At 50.6% G+C, this 20,819-nt stretch overlaps 1 protein-coding gene across 1 annotated transcript; it reads left to right on the top strand.

Moving 5' to 3' along the window:
* Window positions 1–7,104: 7,104 nt before the first annotated feature.
* On the top strand, window positions 7,105–14,896 carry LOC140394187 (acyl carrier protein, mitochondrial-like). Its single transcript, XM_072481161.1, has 5 exons — window positions 7,105–7,306; window positions 10,343–10,465; window positions 12,046–12,133; window positions 13,681–13,795; window positions 14,728–14,896. Exons 1-4 carry the CDS (start codon window positions 7,142–7,144, stop codon window positions 13,770–13,772), a joined length of 468 nt encoding a protein of 155 aa, XP_072337262.1. The 5' UTR covers window positions 7,105–7,141; the 3' UTR covers window positions 13,773–13,795; window positions 14,728–14,896.
* Window positions 14,897–20,819: the final 5,923 nt, after the last annotated feature.

Here is a 20,819-nt window from a genome sequence, read left to right as displayed (position 1 = left end):
GGTGGCGGCGACGCTGAAGATCTGGGGGCAGTGGAGGCGACACAGGGGCGAGGTGGGCGCCTCGGTTTGGTCCCCGATCCGGGAGAATCATTGGTTTGTCCCGGGAAGGATGGATGGGGAGTTTCGGAGCTGGCATCGGGCAGGGATTGGAAGAATGGGGGACCTGTTCATCAATGGGACGTTTGCGAGCCTAGGAGCACTGGAGGAGAAGTTTGGGCTACCCCCGGGAAACGCTTTCAGGCACATGCAAGTGAGGGTGTTTGTGAGGCGGCAGGTGAGGGTGTTTGTGAGGCGGCAGGTGAGGGAATTCCCACTGCTTCCCGCACGTGGGATCCAGGACAGGGTGATTTCGGGTGTATGAGTTGGAGAAGGCAAGGTTTCGGCGATTTACCAGGAGCTGAAGGAAGAGGAGGAGGCCTCGGTGGAGGAGTTAAAGGGCAAGTGGGAGAAGGAGCTTGGGGAGGAGATAGATGAGGGTCTGTGGGCTGATGCCCTGAGTAGGGTTAATTCTTCCTCTTGTGCCAGGCTCAACCTAATACAGTTCAAAGTTACTCACAGAGCGCATATGACAGGGGCGAGGTTGAGTAGGTTCTTTGGGATGGAGGACAGATGTGGGAGGTGCTTGGGGAGCCCAGCAAATCATGTCCATATGTTCTGGTCGTGCCCGGTGCTGGATGGGTTTTGGAGGGGTTTTACGAGGACTGTGTCCAAGTTGGTGAATGTCCGGGTCAAGCCGAGCTGGGGATTGGCATTATTTGGGGTATCGGACGAGCCGCGAATGCAGGAGGCGAAAGAGGCCGGTGTTCTGGCTTTTGCGTCCCTGGTTGCCCGACGGAGGATTTTGCTACTATGGAAAGATGCAAAGCCCCCCAGTGAGGAAGCTGGGATCAATAACATGGCAGGGTTCATCAAGCTGGAGAGGATAAAGTTTGCCTTGCGGGGGTCTGTGCAAGGGTTCCTCAGGCAGTGGCAACCGTTCCTAGACTATCTCGCGGAGCGTCAGCAGGAGGTCAGCAGCAGCAGCCCAAGGGAGGGGGGGGGGGTGGGCGGGGGGGGGGATTTCTTTTGGGGTGGCGTTTGGGTGAAGGTGTTTTTTTTTCCCTATTTGTGTTTTTAAATGTTATATGGGGGGTTATTGTATATGGGGGAAATCCAATGTATAATTTCTGATTGTTGTGTTCTTGTTTCTTTCTTTTTGTTGGGGGGGGTTTTGTTGAAAATTTGTTGAAAAATTTGAATAAATATATATATATTTTTTTTAATGAAGGCTGTTGGTCGGTGACGAGGGTGAACCTCCTACCGGCTAGGTAGTGCCTCCAGTGCCGCACAGCCTCCACAATGGCTTGTGCCTCCTTTTCGACTGCAGAGTGTCGAACCTCGGAGGCAGGGAGTGTCCGGGAGAAGAATGCTACTGGCCTGCCTGCCTGGTTGAGGGTAGCAGCCAGGGCGATGTCTGACACATCGCTCTCTACCTGGAAAGGAATGGTTTTGTCCACCGCGTGCATAACGGCCTTGATGGTGTCGGCCTTGATGCGACTGAAGGCCGACCAGGCCTCAGCCGTCAGTGGAAATGTTGTGGTCTTTATGAGTGGGCGGGCTTTGTCCGCATATCTGGAGATCAAGGAAAACCCCAAGGCTTTTTACTCTTATGTGGGAAATAAAAGAATGACCAGGGTGAGGATAGGGCCGGCCAAGGACAGTCGTGGGAACTTGTGCATGGAGTCAGAAGAAATGGATAAGTCTTTTCTCTTTGGAGCGGAGGAGGATGAGAGGCGACTTAATAGAGGTTTATAAGATGAGGGGGATAGATAGAGTGGACGTTCAGAGACTATTTCCTCGGGTGAATCTAGCTGTTACAAGGGGGCATAACTATAAGATTCAGGGTGGGAAATATAGGAGGGATGTCCGAGGTAGGTTCTTTACTCAGAGAGTGGTTAGGGTGTGGAATGGACTGCCTGCTGTGATAGTGGAGTCGGACACTTTAGGAACTTTCAAGCGGTTATTGGATAGGCACATGGAGCACACAAGAATGACAGGGAGTGGGATAGCTTGATCTTGGTTTCGGACAATGCTCGGCACAACATTGAGGGCCGAAGGGCCTGTTCTGTGCTGTACTGTTCTATGTTCTATGACCCACTGGGCGTAATAGGAGAAAAGCCCCAAGCACCGTTTGAGGGCCTTGAGGCTACCGGGAAGGGGAAGTTCCTTAAGGGGGCGCATGCGGTCGGGGTCGGGACCTAGGACCCCGTTTTCCATGGCTTAGCCGAGGATGGCTAGTTGGGTTGTGTGGAAAACGCATTTTTCCTCGTTGTAGGTCAGGTTGAGGGCCCAGGCGGTCTGGAGGAACTTTTCAAGGTTTGCGTCATGGTCCTGCAGATCATGGCCGCAGATGGTGACATTGTCCAAGTACGGGTAAGTAGCCCGCAGGCTGTACTGGTCCACCATTTGGTCCATCGCCCTCTGGAAGATGGAGACCCCATTTGTGACGCCGAAGGGGACCCTGAGGAAGTGGAAGAGCCGGCCGGCTGCATCGAAAGCAGTATAGGGGCGGTCTTTCGGTCGGAAAGGGAGCTGGGGCGGATTTGAGGTCGACAGTGGAGAATACACGATATTGAGCGATCTGATTGACCATTTCTGCTATGCGGGGAAGGGGGTACGCATCGAGCTGCGTGAAGCGGTTTATGGTCTGGCTGTAGTCCACGCCCATCCGTTTCTTTTCACCGGACCTTACTACCACCACTTGTGCTCTCCAGGGGCTGTTGCTAGCCTCGATGACCCCCTCTGCCAGTAAACGCTGGACCTCTGACTTGATAAAAGTCATATCTTGGGCACTGTACCGCCGGCTCCTGGTGGCGACGGGCTTACAGTCGGGGGTGAGGTTCGCGAATCGTGAGGGGGTGCAACTATCAGTGTTGCAAGGCTGCATACCGTGAAAGGGGGCAAGGGTCCGCCAAAGTTCAGGGTTAGGCTTTGGTGGCTGCATTGGAAATCCAGACCGAGCAGCAGGGGGGTCCAGAGGTGAGGGAGGATATAGAGCTTGGAGCGAGCGTATTCGGCGCCCTGGATCGCGAGATCCGCAATACAATACCCCTTGATTTGGAGCAAGCGGGACCCGGAGGCGAGGACTATGGTTTGGGAGACGGGATAGGTGCGCAAGGAGCAGTGCCTTACCGTTTCTGGGTGGATAAAGCTCTCCGTGCTCCCGGAGTCGAAGAGGCAGGGTGTGTCGCGCCCGTTAATCTGGACCTGCATCATGGAATTCTGCAGGTGCTTTGGCCGCAATTGGTCGAGGGTGATCGCTCCCAGTTGCGGGTAGTCCGAGTCTTCAGCTGAGTCGGATTCACAAAATGGCCGCCGCCGTCGGTTGCACGTGTCGGGTCTAGAAGGTGGCCGCCGCCAAGATGGCCACCCCATGATTTGCACGAGGCCGACGATGCGTCAGAAAGGGGCGTTGCAGGGCCTGCGGGCCTGTGAGCTTGATTTCCGGGCCTGGTGATCTTTTTGTTTCTGGGCCTTGGGCCTGGCCAGGCAGACCCTTGCGAAATGCCCCTTCTTCCCGCAGTCGCTGCAGAAGGCGGAGCGGGCTGGGCAGCGACTGCCCACAGAAATAGCATGGTGTGCCCCCGGTCTGGGCGGGTTGCTGCGCGGCGCAGGCATGTAGCGTGGCCGAGTCTGGGGAACTCCGAGGGGGGCTCGCAGGGTCCGCGGGGTACGTGCCTAGGTTGTGGCGGGCCACTTCCAGTGAGGTGGCGAGCGTTACCGTGTCCTGAAGGTGTTTTGCTCCATTTTCGAGGAGTCGCTGCCTGATATAGGTGGAACGGATGCCGGTCACGAACGCGTCTCGGATGTGCAGGTTCATGTGGACTTCCGCCGTCACGTGCTGATGATTACAGTTCCTGGCGAGTGCGGTAAGCTTTTCCATGTACTCGTCTAGCGTTCCCCTGAGCGCTGTCGGCAGGTAGAGAGCAGGTGCCGTGCATGTATCTCGTTTATGGGTTTGACGAAACGCTTTCACAGGATCTCGATTGCTACGTCGTAAGTGGTCGCTTTCTCAATCATTGCGGAGATTCTATGGCTCATCCGGGCGTGGAGTAGGTGCAGCTTGCGAGGCCGTAGGACGGGAGTTTCCGAGGATTCCATGTAGGCCTCGAAGCAGCAGAGCGTGCTGTACTGTTCTATGTTCTATGTTAATACATTTTTTGGCCTCCGGTGTCCATGCTTCCAGGTTGAGCTTTTCAGGCTTGAGACCGGCGTCCATCCTAACGTAATCGGCTTATTAAATTGTAGTACCCTCAATAATGACACAAGAGTGTAGAATGGTAAATGAAGGCTTTAATAAGCAGAGAACTAGTCAGTGACCGAGACGTGTGCTTACTGAGTGCCACCTACAGGGCGTCACCTTATATACGGCTCCCTGGTGGGCGGAGCCAGAGGCGGGGTCCCCCAGGGTTCCAAACCCGGTCTTAAAGGGTCATCACCTACGTGGTGTTAAGGGTACAGTAACCATTTATCACTGGAAACCATTCACCATGCTGGAAATCTGAATTAATAACAAATAAATCTGGAAACATCTGAAGAAGTCATACAAACTAGAAACTTAACTCTTGTTTCTCTCTCCACAGATGCTGCCAGACCTGCTAAGTTTCTCCAGTAGTGTTTTTATATGTAAAAGTATTAATCGCCACAGCATCAAGGACTCCCAAAGTGAATTGTAGCACCCCAAAGGGGATTTGTTCCATTGTAATAAAAGTAAAATATTGCAGGTGCTGGAAATCTGAAGTAAAATCGAAATTTTGCTCCACCCACTGCACACCCCCACCCCATCCATAAATATGATGTGGAGATGCCGGCGTTGGACTGGGGTGAGCACAGTACGAAGTCTTACAACACCAGGTTAAAGTCCAACAGGTTTGTTTCGATGTCACTAGCTTTCGGAGCGCTGCTCCTTCCTCAGGTGAATGAAGAGGTCTGTTCCAGAAACACATATATAGACAAATTCAAAGATGCCAAACAATGCTTGGAATGCGAGCATTAGCAGGTGATTAAATCTTTACAGATCTAGAGATGGGGTAACCCCAGGTTAAAGAGGTGTGAATTGTACCAAGCCAGGACAGTTGGTAGGATTTCGCAGGCCAGATGGTGGGGGATGAATGTAATGCGACATGAATCCCAGGTCCCGGTTGAGGCCGCACTCATGTCTGCGGAACTTGGCTATAAGTTTCTGCTCGGCGATTCTGCGTTGTCGCGGGTCCTGAAGGCCGCCTTGGAGAACGCTTAACCGGAGATCAGAGGCTGAATGCCCTTGACTGCTGAAGTGTTCCCCGACTGGAAGGGAACATTCCTGCCTGGTGATTGTTGCGCGATGTCCGTTCATTCGTTGTCGCAGCGTCTGCATGGTCTCGCCAATGTACCATGCTTCGGGACATCCTTTCCTGCAGCGCATGAGGTAGACAACGTTGGCCGAGTCGCACGAGTATGTACCGCGTACCTGGTGGGTGATGCTCTCACGTGTAATAGTGGTATCCATATCGATGATCTGGCACGTCTTGCAGAGATTGCCATGACAGGGTTGTGTGGTGTCGAGGTCACTGTTCTGAAGACTGGGTAGTTTGCTGCAAACAATGGTTCGTTTGAGGTTGCGCGGTTGTTTGAAGGCAAGTAGTGGGGGTGTGGGGATGACCTTGGCAAGATGTTCATCGTCATCAATGACGTGTTGAAGGCTGTGAACTCTCCGCTCCGGGGAAGTACTGGACGACGAAGGGTATTCTGTCGGATGTGTCCCATGTTTGTCTTCTGAGGAGGTCGGTCCGGTTTTTCGCTGTGGCGCGTTGGAACTGTCGATCGATGAGTCGAGTGCCATATCCCGTTCGTACGAGGGCATCTTTCAACGTCTGTAGATGTCTGTTACGCTCCTCCTCGTCTGAGCAGATCCTGTGTGTACGGAGCGCTTGTCCATAGGGGATGGCTTCTTTAATGTGTTTAGGGTGGAAGCTGGAGAAGTGGAGCATCATGAGGTTATCCGTGGGTTTGCGGTAAAGCGAAGTGCTGAGGTGACCGTCCTTGATGGAGACGAGTGTGTCCAAGAATGCAACTGATTTTGGAGAGTAGTCCATGGTGAGTCTGATGGTTGGATGGAACTTATTAATGTCATTGTGTAGTCGTTTCAGTGATTCTTCGCCGTGGGTCCAAAGGAAAAAAATGTAATCGATGTATCTGGTGTATCTGGACAACGCAGAATCGCCGAGCAGAAACTTATAGCTAAGTTCCGCACACATGAGTGCGGCCTCAACCGGGACCTGGGATTCATGTCGCATTACATTCATCCCCCACCATCTGGCCTGCAAAATCCTACCAACTGTCCTGGCTTGGTACAATTCACACCTCTTTAACCTGGGGTTACCCCATCTCTGGATCTGTAAAGATTTAATCACCTACTAATGCTCGCATTCCAAGTATTGTCTGGCATCTTTGAATTTGTCTATATATGTGTTTCTGGAACAGACCTCTTCATTCACCTGAGGAAGGAGCAGCGCTCCGAAAGCTAGTGACATTGAAACAAACCTGTTGGACTTTAACCTGGTGTTGTAAGACTTCGTACTGTGCTCATCCATAAATAGTATTAAGTCCATCACATTCCTCCCTCTCTTTAATTCAGAAGAGGAGTCAGGGCGGCATGGTGGCGCAGTCATTATCACTGCTGCCTCACTGCGCCGAGGACCCGGGTTCGATCCCACCCCCGAGTCACTGTGTGGAGTTTGCACATTCTCCCAGCGTCTGCGTACGTTTCACCTCCACAACTCAAAGATATGCAGGTTAGGTGGCTTCGCCTCGCTAAATTGCCCTTTAATTGGAAAACAAATATTGGGTACTATAAATTTATTTTTAAAAAACTCTGCAGAGGAGTCACAGGGACTTGAAATTCTGTTTCTCTCTCCACAGATGCTGCCAGAATCTTTTTTCCAGCACTTTCTATTTCCATTTGCTCCATCGCGCTGCGTTATCAGACTGCACTACCTCCTCGGGCAGCGCCGCCTGCGGCGGGAGGTATCCAAGCACAAGCGGATGGGCTGCTGCGCATGCGTGTTGCGGCCCTGTTAAACCTCTACCGCGGTGCGTGTGGGGAAATACAACCCTTCCCAAGATGGCGCTGCGTGTCCTCTCTCGGTGTGTCTGCCGGTGGCCGCAACCTTGGAGCTGGCCAAGGACAGGCCTGAGCGTCGGGGCCCAGTCCCTTGCCGCAGCCAGCAGCAACTACTCTCAGCATGTTTGCAACAGGAGGGCTCCTGGCGCGGCGCCCAGAGCTCAGGTAATAGGGGAGGATGGTGAGTAGGCCGGGGCCTGGACCTGAGCTCCTGTCCTGAGCCTGGGGGCAGGGTGACCCGAGATGCCTCTGCAGGAGGCGAAGGGGCTGCAATAATAATACGTAATTAGAGAAAATGCATCACGTGGGATTGAATCCGGTTGCCAAACTCAAAATAAAAGTCCCATCACTTTTCCTAACTAATTGGGATGTTTGAAGTGGGCTTCACACCCTGGGGAAGGTGAAGCTCCTCTGATCTCTGTGTTCCTGCCAATTGTAGGTCAATTCTACAAACTGGGTAAGAGGAAGATAAAGATTTGCTTTTTTAATGATGGCATCCCATAAGAACATAAATAGGAGCAGAGTGGGCTATACAACCTCTCGAGCCTACTTGGCCATTCAATAAGATCATAGCTGATCTTCTACCTCAGCACGGTGAGTTAGCCTCAGGTTCAATTCTGGCCTTGGGTTACTGCCTGTGTGGGGTTTGCACTTTCTCCCCGTGTCTGTGTGGGTTTCCTCCGGGTGCTCTGGTTTCCTCCCACAGTCCAAAGCTTTGTATGATGTGGAGATGCCGGTGTTGGACTGGGGTGAGCACAGTAACCTGGTGTTGTAAGACTTCGTACAAAGATTTGTAGGTTTGGTGGATTGGCCATGCTAAATTGTCCCTTAGTGTCTGAAATGTTAGGTGGGGATAGGGTGGAGGCGTGGGCTTGAGTAGGGTGCTCTTCCAAGGGCTGGTGCAGAATTGATGGGCTGAATGGCCTCATTCTGCACTGTAAATTCTATAATTCTAACTAAACTTTCCTGCCTGATTTCCATATAGTCTACATCAAATTAAATCAATCTATGGCTTGAATAAACTCGGAAACTGAACATCCACAGTTCCCTCAGCAAGATGATTCCAAGGATTTGCAGTCCTCTCAGTGAAGAACTTTCTCCTTATCTGGGGTAGAGATCATCAACCAGGTTAGGTGGATTGGCCATTCTAAATTGCCTTTAATGTCCAAAAAGGTTAGGTGGCGTTACGGGGATAAAGGGGATAGGGTGGAGGTGTGGGACTTAAGTAGGGTGCTCTTTTCAAGGGCTGGTGCAGACTCGATGGGCTGAATGGCCTCCTTCTGCACTGTAAATTCTATGTCTATAACCTTAACTTCACTTTTCCTGTCCTGTTTCCCATTCGTCCCAAAGTGTTTTGCAGCCAATAAACCACTTTTTGAAGTGTAATGTCATTTAACATGGGAAATGCATTAAGTTTATGCATAGTAAATTCCCATAAACAGCAATGTGATAATGTTTCTAAGTGTTATCAATTGATGGATAATCTCAGATAGCTCTCAGTGCAGTACAGAGGGAGTGCTGTCAGAAATGCTTTTAGATGAAATGTTAGGCTGAGGTCCTGTTTTCCCCCTGTAAAATATCCTGTGGCACAATATTTGTCCCTCAATTAACACGTGTTGGCATGTGTCATTAAGTAGGATGCTTCTTGCTTCATGGTGATCCCATGGTTTGTAAATAAATGCTAACCTTGCCAATGAGTCTCCCAACCCAAAAACAAAATTTTAAAGTACAGAAAATCCAACCCTTTTATCATAGAATCTATAGTACAGAGATAGGCCCTTTGGCCCAATCTGGTCCATGCCAACCAAAAAGCCCATTTAAGCTACCCGCATTTGGCCCATATCCCTCCACACCTTTCCTATCCATGTATCTGACCAAATGCCTTTTAAATGTTGTCAATGTCCCTGTTTCAACCACTTCCTCTGGCAGCTCATTCCACATATGGACCACCCTCTGTGTAAAAGACGTTGCTCCTCCGGTTCCTATTAATTCTTTCCCCTCTTAACTTAAACCTATGCCCTCTAGTTCTCGATTCCCCAACCCTGGGAAAAAGACTGAGTGCATTCCCTCTATCCATGCCTCTCATGATCTTGTACACTCCTATAAAATCACCCCTCAATTTCCTACGCTCCAAAGAAAAAAGTCCTAGCCTGTCCAATCTCTCCCTATAACTCAACCCCTCGAGTCCTGGCAACATCCTTGTGAATCCCTTCTGCGCTTTATCCAGTTTAATAACATCTTTCCTACAGCAAGGCAACCAAAACTGAACGTAATACTCCAGGTGCGGCCTCACCAGCATCCTGTACAACTTCAACATAACTTTCTAACTTCTAAACTCAATGCCCTGACTGATAGAGCCAGAATGCCAAAAGCTTTCTGCACTGCCCTATCTACCTGTGACTCCATCTTTAGCGAACTGTGCACCTGAACTCCAAGGTCCCTCTGTTCCACAATACTCCCTAAGGTCCTACCATTCACCATGAAAGTCCTACCTTGATTTGACTTTTGCACCCCAACTGGTTGAAAGCCCTGCACTTATTGTCCAGGACATTAACGAAGGCCTCTTGGATGGGCCACTAAAGGGCTGTGATACATACAGGAAATGCTAGAAATCCTCAGATCAGGTAGCTTCTTTGGAGGAACAATTAAAATTTCAGATTGACTACCTAAAGCAGTAATAATGTCTGTGGTGCAGTGGCACGACATCTTAGAAAGATTAGTGGGGACATGAGGACTAACTTCTTCACCTAGAGAGTGGTGGGCATCTGGAATTCATTGCACAACAAATTGGTGGCTGAGGCTGAAAAGCTCAACTCATTTAAAAGTTACTTGCACCTGAAGTGCTTTAACCTGTAAGGCTACAGACCCAAGTGCTGAAAAGTGGGATTAAAATAAGTGGCTATTTTCCCCCCTTTTTTTGGGGCTGGCGCAGACATCATGGCTGAATGGCCTCTTTCTCTCGCGTAACTTTTCTTTGGTTCTATCTCTCTATGCTTCAGCTCACATCTTTTCCAGATGAGTATTAAAGGGGTTGGCTGTATTTTGTATGTGAGGCTGCGGTTATATTGACCGTTGATATGTTGGTCTTTCATCTGTACAGTATATTGGTGCAATAGTGCTTTTGTGGGCAAATACAAAGCCTTCAGACCATATAGCTTGCATATTAAATTAACCTGTTTCTTTCTTCTCCCTTTTTTACAGAGTTGTAACCTCTTTGTACAGTCAATGCGTCGTTACGGGGATCTGCCTCCTCTCTCACTGGAGAGCATCCGGGATCGAGTGCTGTACGTGTTAAAACTGTATGACAAAGTTAGCCCCGAGAAGGTACAGAAACAACTTCATTCTCCTTTTGTTGTATTGCCGAGAGAAGATCGGTGCCACTCTTGGGAAATGTGACCAATTATAGTAAAATCATGTCCGCTAGAATTGATTGCCAATTTCTCTAACCAGTACAAACAAATTCTGTGCTAGGAAATTGGAGACTGGATCACTTGTGTTTTAAAAGCACAAAGGTTAAGAAGGAGGTATTTAAAATATAAACTAGATGAGACCAAACTGAGGAGCAGAAACTAGTAGCAGGAGCTTGGTGAGCTAGGATGTAGCTCTGACCAGTGGCTGTAAGCCACCACATGCCCACCTTTGTTTTATCATTCACAGTCAATGCAAACGGTTATTTTATGCTTCTGGGTTAAATGTGTTTTGAAGATGGCTATAGGTAGGTGCCATTTCTGTTTGTCCCATGGTATCATACAGTATTTGGCTTGAACTCTCTTGGGTTAACTCTTCACAAGCTTTTATTACTTTTCTAACCAATTAGTTTTATTAACATTGCAACACAACAGCTTTTACAAATAGAAATGTGTGAAAACTTTCTGACATTTAGCAGTCTTTAAGCCAAACTCCGCTTTTTCACCAGGTTTCTAGTCAATCCTTTAGTTTCCTTAAAATTGATATTGATAAGTCCAAGAATGTTTCACTGTTGTATGCAGCCAAGACCTGGATAACATTGAAGCTTGGGCTGGTAAGTGGCACGTGACAGTCTCACTACACCAGTGCCAGGCAATGACTGTCTTCAACTGGGGGGGGGGGAGTCTTTTTTTTTTCTAATTAAGGGGCAATTTACTGTGGCCAATTCACCTACCCGGCACATCTTTTGGGTTGTGGGGGTGAGACCCAATCAGACACGGGGAGAATGTGCAAACTCCACACAGACAGTGATCTGGGGCTGGGATCGAACCTGGATCCTCGGCGCCGTGAGCTCGCCACTGTGCTGTCCTAACTGGGGAGAACCTAACCCTTTCCCATTGACATTCATCCAGGCAAGTGTGGAGTATTCCATAAAGCTTGCTGACTAGCAAAAAAATGAATTGGGTACTTTATTTATAGGGAAAAAAAAGCTTCATGACTAGTGTCTTGTATATGATGGTACAGTCTTGGTAGTCAGGAGGTGAGTTGATTGCTGCAGAATTCCCAGCCTCTGACCTATTTTAGGTGTTTATGTGGCAGGTTGAGTTAAGTTTCTGATTCGGGGATCTCTGGATAGAATGAGCCGCAGGATTCGCAGACTGCTGAAGTATTTTAGGAGGTTGGCACAACTAGTATGTGTTTGCACTTCTGGTCAGCCAGTGGATGTAAATGAACCTTAACAGACCCCATCCACAAGGCAACAAAGCGGGAAATGAGAAGGAAGGTAACCCACTCTCGCAGTCTTCTTCCCACTCTAAGGAAAAGCTTCTCTGAGCTCATTGAGGCAGAAAATCCCAATCTTGCTTGGAAGAAGATTTAAGATTATCTGCTCAGTGTTTTTTAGAGGGTCATATCTGTTGCTGGATATATTGAATAATTCCTTGTGGATTTTCTTTTCTTGCATTCCTATATTTAAAATGCTCCCCTTATTTTTAAAGCTTGTACCAAGTTCTCATTTCATGAAAGATTTGGGTTTGGACAGTTTGGATCAAGTAGAAATCATTATGGCCATGGAAGATGAGTTTGGTAAGTCAGTGTTTGGTGGATTGTGTCATGCTCATTCGATCATGTTGTTGTAGTCCTACCTGCCTCTCAGTGTCTGTATCCAGTAAAGCTGTTCTCTGTCCCCTATGTGATTTGTACCCTGATGCATGGTTTCGCACTCATGAATGGCATCTCAGTACTGTGATCAAGTAGCCAGTTAGAACATACAGTGCAGAAGGAGGCCATTCGGTCCATCGAGTCTGCACCGACCCACTTAAGCCCTCACTTCCACCCAATCCCCGTAACCCAATAACCCCTCCTAACCTTTTTGGCCTAAGGGCAATTTTATCATGGCCAACCCACCTAACCTGCACGTCTTTGCACTGTGGGAGGAAACCGGATGAAACCCGTGCAGACAGTGATCCAGCGGGGAATCAAACCTGGGACCCTGGCGCTGTGAAGCCACAGTGCTATCCACTTGTGCTACCGTGCTGCCCCTGTGCTACCGTGCTGCCCAGGCAGTGCTCCGCCTATTCAACCTTAGGGGCATCACAGACTGATACTGTGTTAAGCTCCATTTGCAAATTGTTTATAGAATAAGACAGTTCCTGCTCACAGTGAGACCTGGTTGACATTCAGGCTTAAGCTGCTAGTATCAAATAACATTTGTGCCACACAAATGTCGGGCAATGGCTGTCTCCAACAATAGAGCACTGAACCACTTCCCCTTGACAAGCAATAGTAGCACTATCATTGGCTCCCTTGCCATTAAATTTCTATGCGTGGTTGTGCTGGGGGAATTTGCCTTTAATCAAAAACTACCTGGATTGGCCACATAATCACTGCCTATAAGAACAGATAAGGAGCTGCATATTCTATGGTGGTAAGTGACTCGCCTCATGACTCCCCAAAGCCGCCTCTTCACTTAAAAGAGGCAAATCAGGGATGCGTCACAGTGGCACTGTTGCCAAGGGCACTGCTGAGGACCCAGGTTCGATCCTAGCCCCGGGTCACTGTCCGTGTGGAGTTTGCACATTCTCCCCATGTCTGCGTGGGTTTCACCCCCACAACCCAAAGATGTGCAGGTTAGGTGGATTGGCCACACTAAATTGCCCCTTAATTGGAAAAAAATAATTGGGTACTCTAAATTTATTTTTTTTAGAGTCAAATCAAGAGTGTAATGAAATATTCTCCACTTAGCTGGATGGCTGCATCTGCAACCATACTCCAGAAGCCCAACATCATCCAGGACCGTCCACCACCTTCACTCGGCACACCTTGGCTGCAGTGTACCATCCACAATACCCCAAGGCTTCTTTGACACCACCTAATCCTGTAACCTCTACCATCAACAAGGACAGGGGCAACAGTATAAGCCAAGTGAGGAACAGCTGCTGAATCTCTGTCACTGTTCCCTGAGCAGAGTTAATTCAAGCTGGTGATACATAATTCCATTCAAAATTGCCAAAAGGATCGATGGGTTAAAATGTGAAAGGAGTGCATGTGCCCAGTGTGGAGGGTGTTAATCTGTAAATCGGTCAAGTTATTTGTCTTTACGAGTCATTGATCTTCACCTATGTCTGTTGCAGGGTTTGAAATTCCAGATGTAGATGCAGAAAAGTTAATGACACCTGATGAAATTGTAACTTATATCGCAGATAAGAAGGATGTGTATGAATAATCTTTTATCACTGGAGACAAAGGGTAAGAACCTGTTAGATGAGTAGTTAAAGGGGAGGAGCAGTGCGCACTTTCTCACATTAAGCTGTGCCTTGTCACAATCTCATGATATCTGTCGGGTAAGGACAGGATTGATTGGGATTATTCTATCTCAGATCCCCCTGAAGTCCAAACTAAGTCCAAAGATTGCAGGTTAGGTGAATTGGCCATGCTAAATTGCCCCTTAGTGTCCAAAACGTTAGGTGCGTTATGGGATAGGGTAGGGGCTTGGGCCTGGGTGGGGTGCTCTTTCAGCGGGTCGGTGTAGACTCGATGGGCCAAATGGCCTCCTTCTGCACAGTAGGGACCCTATGATTCTAATACACTAACGCACCTTGTTGAACTTTGTATGAAGAATGTCTCTTTTAAGTTGATGTTCGAGAGGTTCGCAGGGATGGGAGAGGAGGGGGCTGATACCTATGGAACTGTCCTGGCTTCACTTGCTCTTCAGCATAAAGGTGGGAACTGAAACCTTCCAATCGGAGAGAAAAGCTTGTTGTACGGATCATTAGGCACATTGCCACAGCAAGTGGACCCACAGGTGTGGTGTGGACAAGTGTTGGGAAGGCCTCTGTCAACAGCCTAACTTCTTCAGGTGATGAGGATGAAATCAACGATTTCCCTTGTTTTCCCCAGCAGGAGGCACTACATCTTGTTAGGAGAAGAGACTTGACTGAATCCCACTGTCCCCTTCCTAACCCCCCAAACCTCCAGAGTCTAAAGGACTGTTCCCTCTGTAGAGATCCAGCTCACTCAGCATAGTTTGGGATTTGAGCTCGACTGAACGAAGGCTACTTTACCCTAATCAATACTGACTTCACAGCTGATCAGTGGTGCTTTTTGATTTCCAGAAATGTCTTGTAAATAATTAGAAAAAGTATATATTGAATTCTGAAACCTGTTTTTTGCCTTTGCAGGTGATTGCTGCTGGGAACATGTGAAACACTCAGTGTGGGGCATCGCAAGCACTGCTTGAAGCATAAGTGCTGCTCGATGGTTTTTGTTGTCTGATTATGTTTGTTTAACCAGTGATATTTCAAATTCTTGAATACTTCAGGAATGAATAAATTACTATTGGAGACTTTGCTGGATGTGTCTGCTGTTTATTCACCAAGCCACTATGATACTCTTCCTCCCTGTGAAACCCACACTTCCAAGCATCAGTGGGCATGCTTGTTCTTTTTAGGAGCAGTAAGAGACCATTCAGCATGCTGAGTCTGTCCCACCATTCAATGAGACGGTGGCTGATCTGAATCCAAACTCGGTTTACCTGCCTTGTCTCCATAAACCCTTAATACAGTCAGCAAACAAAAATCTTAACCTTGAATTTAAAAAGTGTTAAATTGAGCTGGCACCCATTGCTTTTTGTGGGACATAGTTTCGGCCACCCTTTGTGTGAAGAATGTTTCTCAGCTTTTGTCCCAAGTGGTCTGGCTGTAATTTGAAAATGTCCCCTTGTCCAAGTCTCACTCAGCAACAGATGAAAGTTTCTCTTTAGCTACTCTTGTATCCCATCAAAATTATAAAAACCCTCAAATCACCCTTTCGCTTCCATAGAACGGTTATGGTGAAGAAAGAGGCCATTCAGCCCATCGTGTCTGCGCCGGCCAAGAAAAGAAAATAGCCGCTCATTTTAATCCCACTTTCCAGCACCTGGTCCCTGGCCTTGCTGGTTACAGCACTTTCGGTGCCAATCCAGGTAAATGAGTTGAGCGTTTCATCCCCAACCACCAATTCGGGCAGTGAATTCCAGATAGACCCCACCCTCTGGGTGATGTCCCTCTGGTCCTTCCACTAATAAACTTAAATTTATGCCCCCTCGTAATTGGCCCCTCAGCCAGAGGAAAGCAGTCCTTCCTGTCTAACTTGCCTAGGCCCCTCAATTTTATACACCTCAAGTCGCCCCTTAGCCCCCTCTGTTTTAAGGAAAACCTCAAACCTATCCAATTTCATCTCATAGCTGCAATTTTCAAGCCCTATGTTCCAGGCCCATTGTATTATTTTGTTATGGAAACAAGGTGAGTAGATGGAGTTATGGTCGAGAATAGTCATGATCTAATTGAATGGCAGAACAGGCTTGAGAGACCAAATGGTCCACCATTACTTTACCTGTCCCTGGCAAGTTGAAGTTAGACTGCAAATGAAACCCCAGACTCTTAATTTTCTTTCCTCTCTTTCCTGTTTGTTTGACACTTTGCTTTTGAATGTGATATTCACAACAAAATGAATTCACTCTGCCATACTGTTAAATTCCTGACAGTTGCAGGACTAGTGGCTGTGCCTCTGTTCACAGGATATATGCATGGTTCTATTTGTAAAGTGAACAGCAACAATTGGGCTGTTTCAGTTCATTTTTCCGCCCAGTGATGGTGTGGCATTAAGCCATAAAAGAAATTGCATTTATATAGTATCTTTCATGTAGTTAAATCCCAAGGTGCTTTGAGACTGCATTGATCAGATAAAGACAGCCAAAGAAAGGGCTGTATTTTGTATGTGGGGTTACGTAACTATTGCACTATCCTTTGATTTCTATCTCCATCATGCTCCATTGGGCTGCACGGTATCACAGTGGTTAGCACTGAGGCTTCACAGCGCCAGGGTCCAAGGTTCGATTTCCCTCTGGGTCACTGTCCGTGCGGAGTCTGCTCGTTCTCCCCGTGACTGCGTGGGTTTCCTCCCGGTGCTCCGGTTTCCTCCCACAGTCCAAAGATGTGCAGGGTAGGTGGATTGGCCATGCTAAATTGCCCTTAGTGCCCAAAAAGGTTAAGAGGGGTTATTAGGTTACGGGGATAGGGTGGAAGTGAGGGTTTAAATGGGACGGTGCAGACTCGATGGGCCGAATGGCCTTCTGCACTGTATGTTCTATGTACTTATCTAGTTCAATCTTAAATGCATCTATGCTATTTCTCTCAAACACTCCATACAGCAGCAAATTCCACAAGCCACACTGAGTATAGAAATCTCATGAATTCCTTGTTAGATTTCTTCATGACTGTCTTATAAATGTCACCTAGTGTTGATGTCTCTCAAGTGGCAATGTATCTACATATGAATTAGGAGGAGTCCCCTCAAGACCTTGTGCCTGCTCTGTCATTCAATAAAATCATGGCTGATGTGCTTATAACTTCACCCTCCACATTCCTGCTTATACCTGATGATGTTTGATCCCCTAGTTAGGGTGGCACAGTGGTTAGCACTGCTGCCTCACAATGCCAGGCACCGGGATTCGATTCCACCCTTGGTGATTGTGTGGAGTTTGCAAGTTCTCAACATGTCTGTGTAGGTTTCCTACCACAGTCTAAATATGTGCAGGTTAGGTGGATTGGCTATGATCAATGCGTGGGGATAGGGCGGGGAAGTGGGCCGGCTGGGGTGGAGTGGTCTTTTGGAGGGTAGGTGCAGACTCAATGGGCTGAATGGCCTCTTGCACTGTAGGGATTCTATGGATTCACCTCATTATCCTTGAGCACCCCTTCATAACTTCAAAGACCTCTATCCGGTCAACCTTTCTCTACAGAAAGGAATTCCAATCTGTTCACTTTCCCTGGTAGTTAAAACCTCTCCGTTCTGTTGCAAATCTTTTTTGCACCTTTGTGTCCTTTTTGTGATATGGAGGTCAGAACTAGCTCTTAGGTTTTGGCTGTGGGATATTCAGTACAAACTGGGTGATTCCCATTCCTTCCCCAATCTGACTTTCAATTTCACATGGGCAGGTGAGAAAATGGTCTTAGTTTGTCAATTACTCAGATCACCATGGACCCAAAGGGAGGCGGGGCCAGCAAAACAAGTTAGAAAGAAATACAAACCTGTCTTAACAGACAGGAATCACTATTGCTGCAAATGTAAAGTAATCTTAATTAGAAAGGGAGTGGGTGGCGCAGTGGTGAGCACTGCTACCTCACAGCACTGAGGTCCCGGGTTTGATCCTGGCCCCGGGTCACTGTTCGTGTGGAGTTTGCACATTCTCCCCGTGTCTGCGTGATTCTCGCCCCACAACCCAATGATGTGCAGGGTAGGGAAATTGGCTATGCTAAATTGCCCCTTAATTGGAAAATAATTGGATTCTCTAAATTTATTAAAAGAAAACAAAAAGGTTATGGGACATGGTGTCACTGGCTCGACCAGCATTTATTGCCCATCCCCCTAATTGCCCTTCAGAAGGTGGTGGTGAACTGCTTTCTTGAACCGCTGCAGTCCCGGAAGTGTGTAGGTACATGCACAGTGCTGTTCGGGTGGGAGTTCCAGCATGTTGCCCCATGTCAGGTTGATGTGTTGACTCTTCCAACCCCCCACCCCCCCAATGACCGGTTGATGTGCTGACTCCCCCCACTCCATGTCAGGATGATGGGGGTCTCCCTCCCCATGTCAGGTTGATGGGGCTCTTTCCCTCCCCCCACCCCCCATGTCAGGTTGATGGGGGGGTCTCCCCTGCCCCAGGTCAGGTTGATGGTGCTCTTTCCACCCCCCCCCCCCCCCCCCCCGCTGCCCTACCCCCCCAGGTCAGGTAGATGGGGGTCTCCCCCGCCCCAGGTCAGGTAGATGGGGATCTCTCTCTCTTCCCCCCCCCCCATGTCAGGTTGATGGGGGGTCTCCCCCACCCCAGGTCAGGTTGATGGGGGTCGCCCCCCCCCATGTCAGGTAGATGGGGGTCTCTTTCCCCCCCCCATGTCAGGTTGATGGGGTTCTCTCTCCCCCCCCCCCCATGTCAGGTTGATGGGGTTCTCTTTCCCCCCCCATGTCAGGTAGATGGGGGTCTCTTCCCCCCCCCCCCCCATGTCAGGTAGATGGGGGTCTCTTCCCCCCTCCCCATGTCAGGTTGATGGGGTTCTCTCTCCCCCCCCCCCCCATGTCAGGTTGATGGGGTTCTCTTTCCCCCCCCCCATGTCAGGTAGATGGGGGTCTCTCCCCCCCCCCCCCCATGTCAGGTAGATGGGGGTCTCTCCCCCCTCCCCATGTCAGGTTGATGGGGTTCTCTCTCCCCCCCCCCATGTCAGGTTGATGGGGTTCTCTTTCTCCCCCCCCCCCCCCCCAGGTCAGGTAGATGCGGGTCTCCCCCCCTCCCCATGTCAGGTTGATGATGGGTCTCACGCGCCCCAGGTCAGGTTGATGGGGGTCGCCCCCCCATGTCAGGTAGATGGGGGTCCCGCCCCCCCCCCCATGTCAGGTTGATGGGGGTCTCCCCTCTCTCCCCCCCCCCATGTCAGGTTGATGGGGGTCTCTCCCCCCCCCCCCATGTCAGGTAGATGGGGGTCTTCCCCCCCCCATGTCAGGTTGATGGGGTTCTCTCCCTCTCCCCCCCCCCCAGGTCAGGTTGATGGGGGGGTCTCCCCCCCCCCCATGTCAGGTAGATGGGGGTCTCGCCCCCCCCCCCATGTCAGGTTGATGGGGTTCTCTCCCTCCCCCCCATGTCAGGTTGATGGGGGTCTCTTCCCCCCCCCCATGTCAGATAGATGGGGGTCTCCCCCCACCCCCCCATGTCAGGTTGATGGGGGTCTCTCTCCCCCCCCCCCATGTCAGGTTGATGGGGTTCTCTCCCTTTCCCTCTTCTCCCCCCCCCCAGGTCAGGTAGATGGGGGTCTCCCCCCACCCCCCCCACAATGTCAGGTTGATGGGGTTCTCTCCCTCTCCCTCCCCCCCCCCAGGTCAGGTTGATGGGGGTCTCCCCCTTTCCCCCCCCCCATGTCAGGTAGATGGGGTCTCCCCCTTTCCCCCCCCCCCCCATGTCAGGTAGATGGGGGTCTCTCCCCCCCCCATGTCAGGTAGATGGGGGTCTCTCCCCCCCCCCCATGTCAGGTTGATGGGGCTCTCTCCCTCTCCCTCCGCCCTCCCCCCCCCCCCCCCCAGGTCAGGTTGATGGGGGTCTCCCCCTCTCTCCCCCCCCCCCATGTCAGGTAGATGGGGGTCTCTCCCCCCCCCCCTATGTCAGGTAGATGGGGGTCTCCCCCCCCCCCCCCCCCATGTCAGGTTGATGGGGTTCTCTCCCTCTCCCTCTCCCCCACCCCCCAGGTCAGGTTGATGGGGGTCTCCCCCTCTTCCTCCCCCCCCATGTCAGGTTGATGGGGGTCTCCCCCTCTCCACCCCCCCATATCAGGTAGATGGGGGTCTCCCCCCCCCCCCATGTCAGGTTGATGGGGTTCTCTCCCTCTCCCTCCCCCCCCCCCAGGTCAGGTTGATGGGGGTCTCCCCCTCTCCCTCCCCCCCCAGGTCAGGTTGATGGGGGTCTCCCCCTCTCCCTCCCCCCCCCATGTCAGGTTGATGGGGGTCTCCCCCTCTCCCTCCCCCCCCCCATGTCAGGTTGATGGGTGTCTCCCCCTCTCCCTCCCCCCCCGCCCCCCCCCCCCCCAGGTCAGGTTGATGGGGTTCTCTCCCTTATCCCCCCCCTCCCCGGTCAGGTAGATGGGGGTCTCCCACCCCCCATGTCAGGTAGATGGGGGTCTCCCCCCCCATGTCAGGTTGATGGGGTTCTCTCCCTCTCCCTCCCCCCCCCCCAAGGTCAGGTTGATGGGGGTCTCTCCCCCCCCCCCCATGTCAGGTAGATGGGGGTCTCTCCCCCCCCCCCCATGTCAGGTTGATGGGGTTCTCTCCCTCTCCCTCCCCCCCAGGTCAGGTTGATGGGGATCTCTCCCCCCCCCATGTCAGGTAGATGGGGGTCTCCCCCCCCATGTCAGGTTGATGGGGTTCTCTCCCTCTCCCCCCCCCCCAGGTCAGGTTGATGGGGGTCGCCCCCCCATGTCAGGTAGATGGGGGTCTCCCCCCCCCCATGTCAGGTTGAAGGGGGCCTCCCCCTCTCCCCCCCCCCCATATCAGGTAGATGGGGATCTCTCCCTCTCCCCCCCCCCCCCCAGGTCAGGTTGATGGGGTTCTCTCCCTTACCCCCCCCCTCCCCGGTCAGGTAGATGGGGGTCTCTCCCCCCCCATGTCAGGTTGATGGGGTTCTCTCCCTCTCCCCCCCCCCCCATGTCAGGTTGATGGGGTTCTCCCCCCCCCCATGTCAGGTTGATGGGGTTCT

This window comes from Scyliorhinus torazame, chromosome 17 (assembly GCF_047496885.1).
Source record: "Scyliorhinus torazame isolate Kashiwa2021f chromosome 17, sScyTor2.1, whole genome shotgun sequence".
Taxonomy (NCBI): Eukaryota; Metazoa; Chordata; class Chondrichthyes; order Carcharhiniformes; family Scyliorhinidae; genus Scyliorhinus; species Scyliorhinus torazame.
The sequence above is the reverse complement of the archived record's forward strand: the minus strand, read 5'-3'. Positions and strand labels throughout refer to the sequence as shown.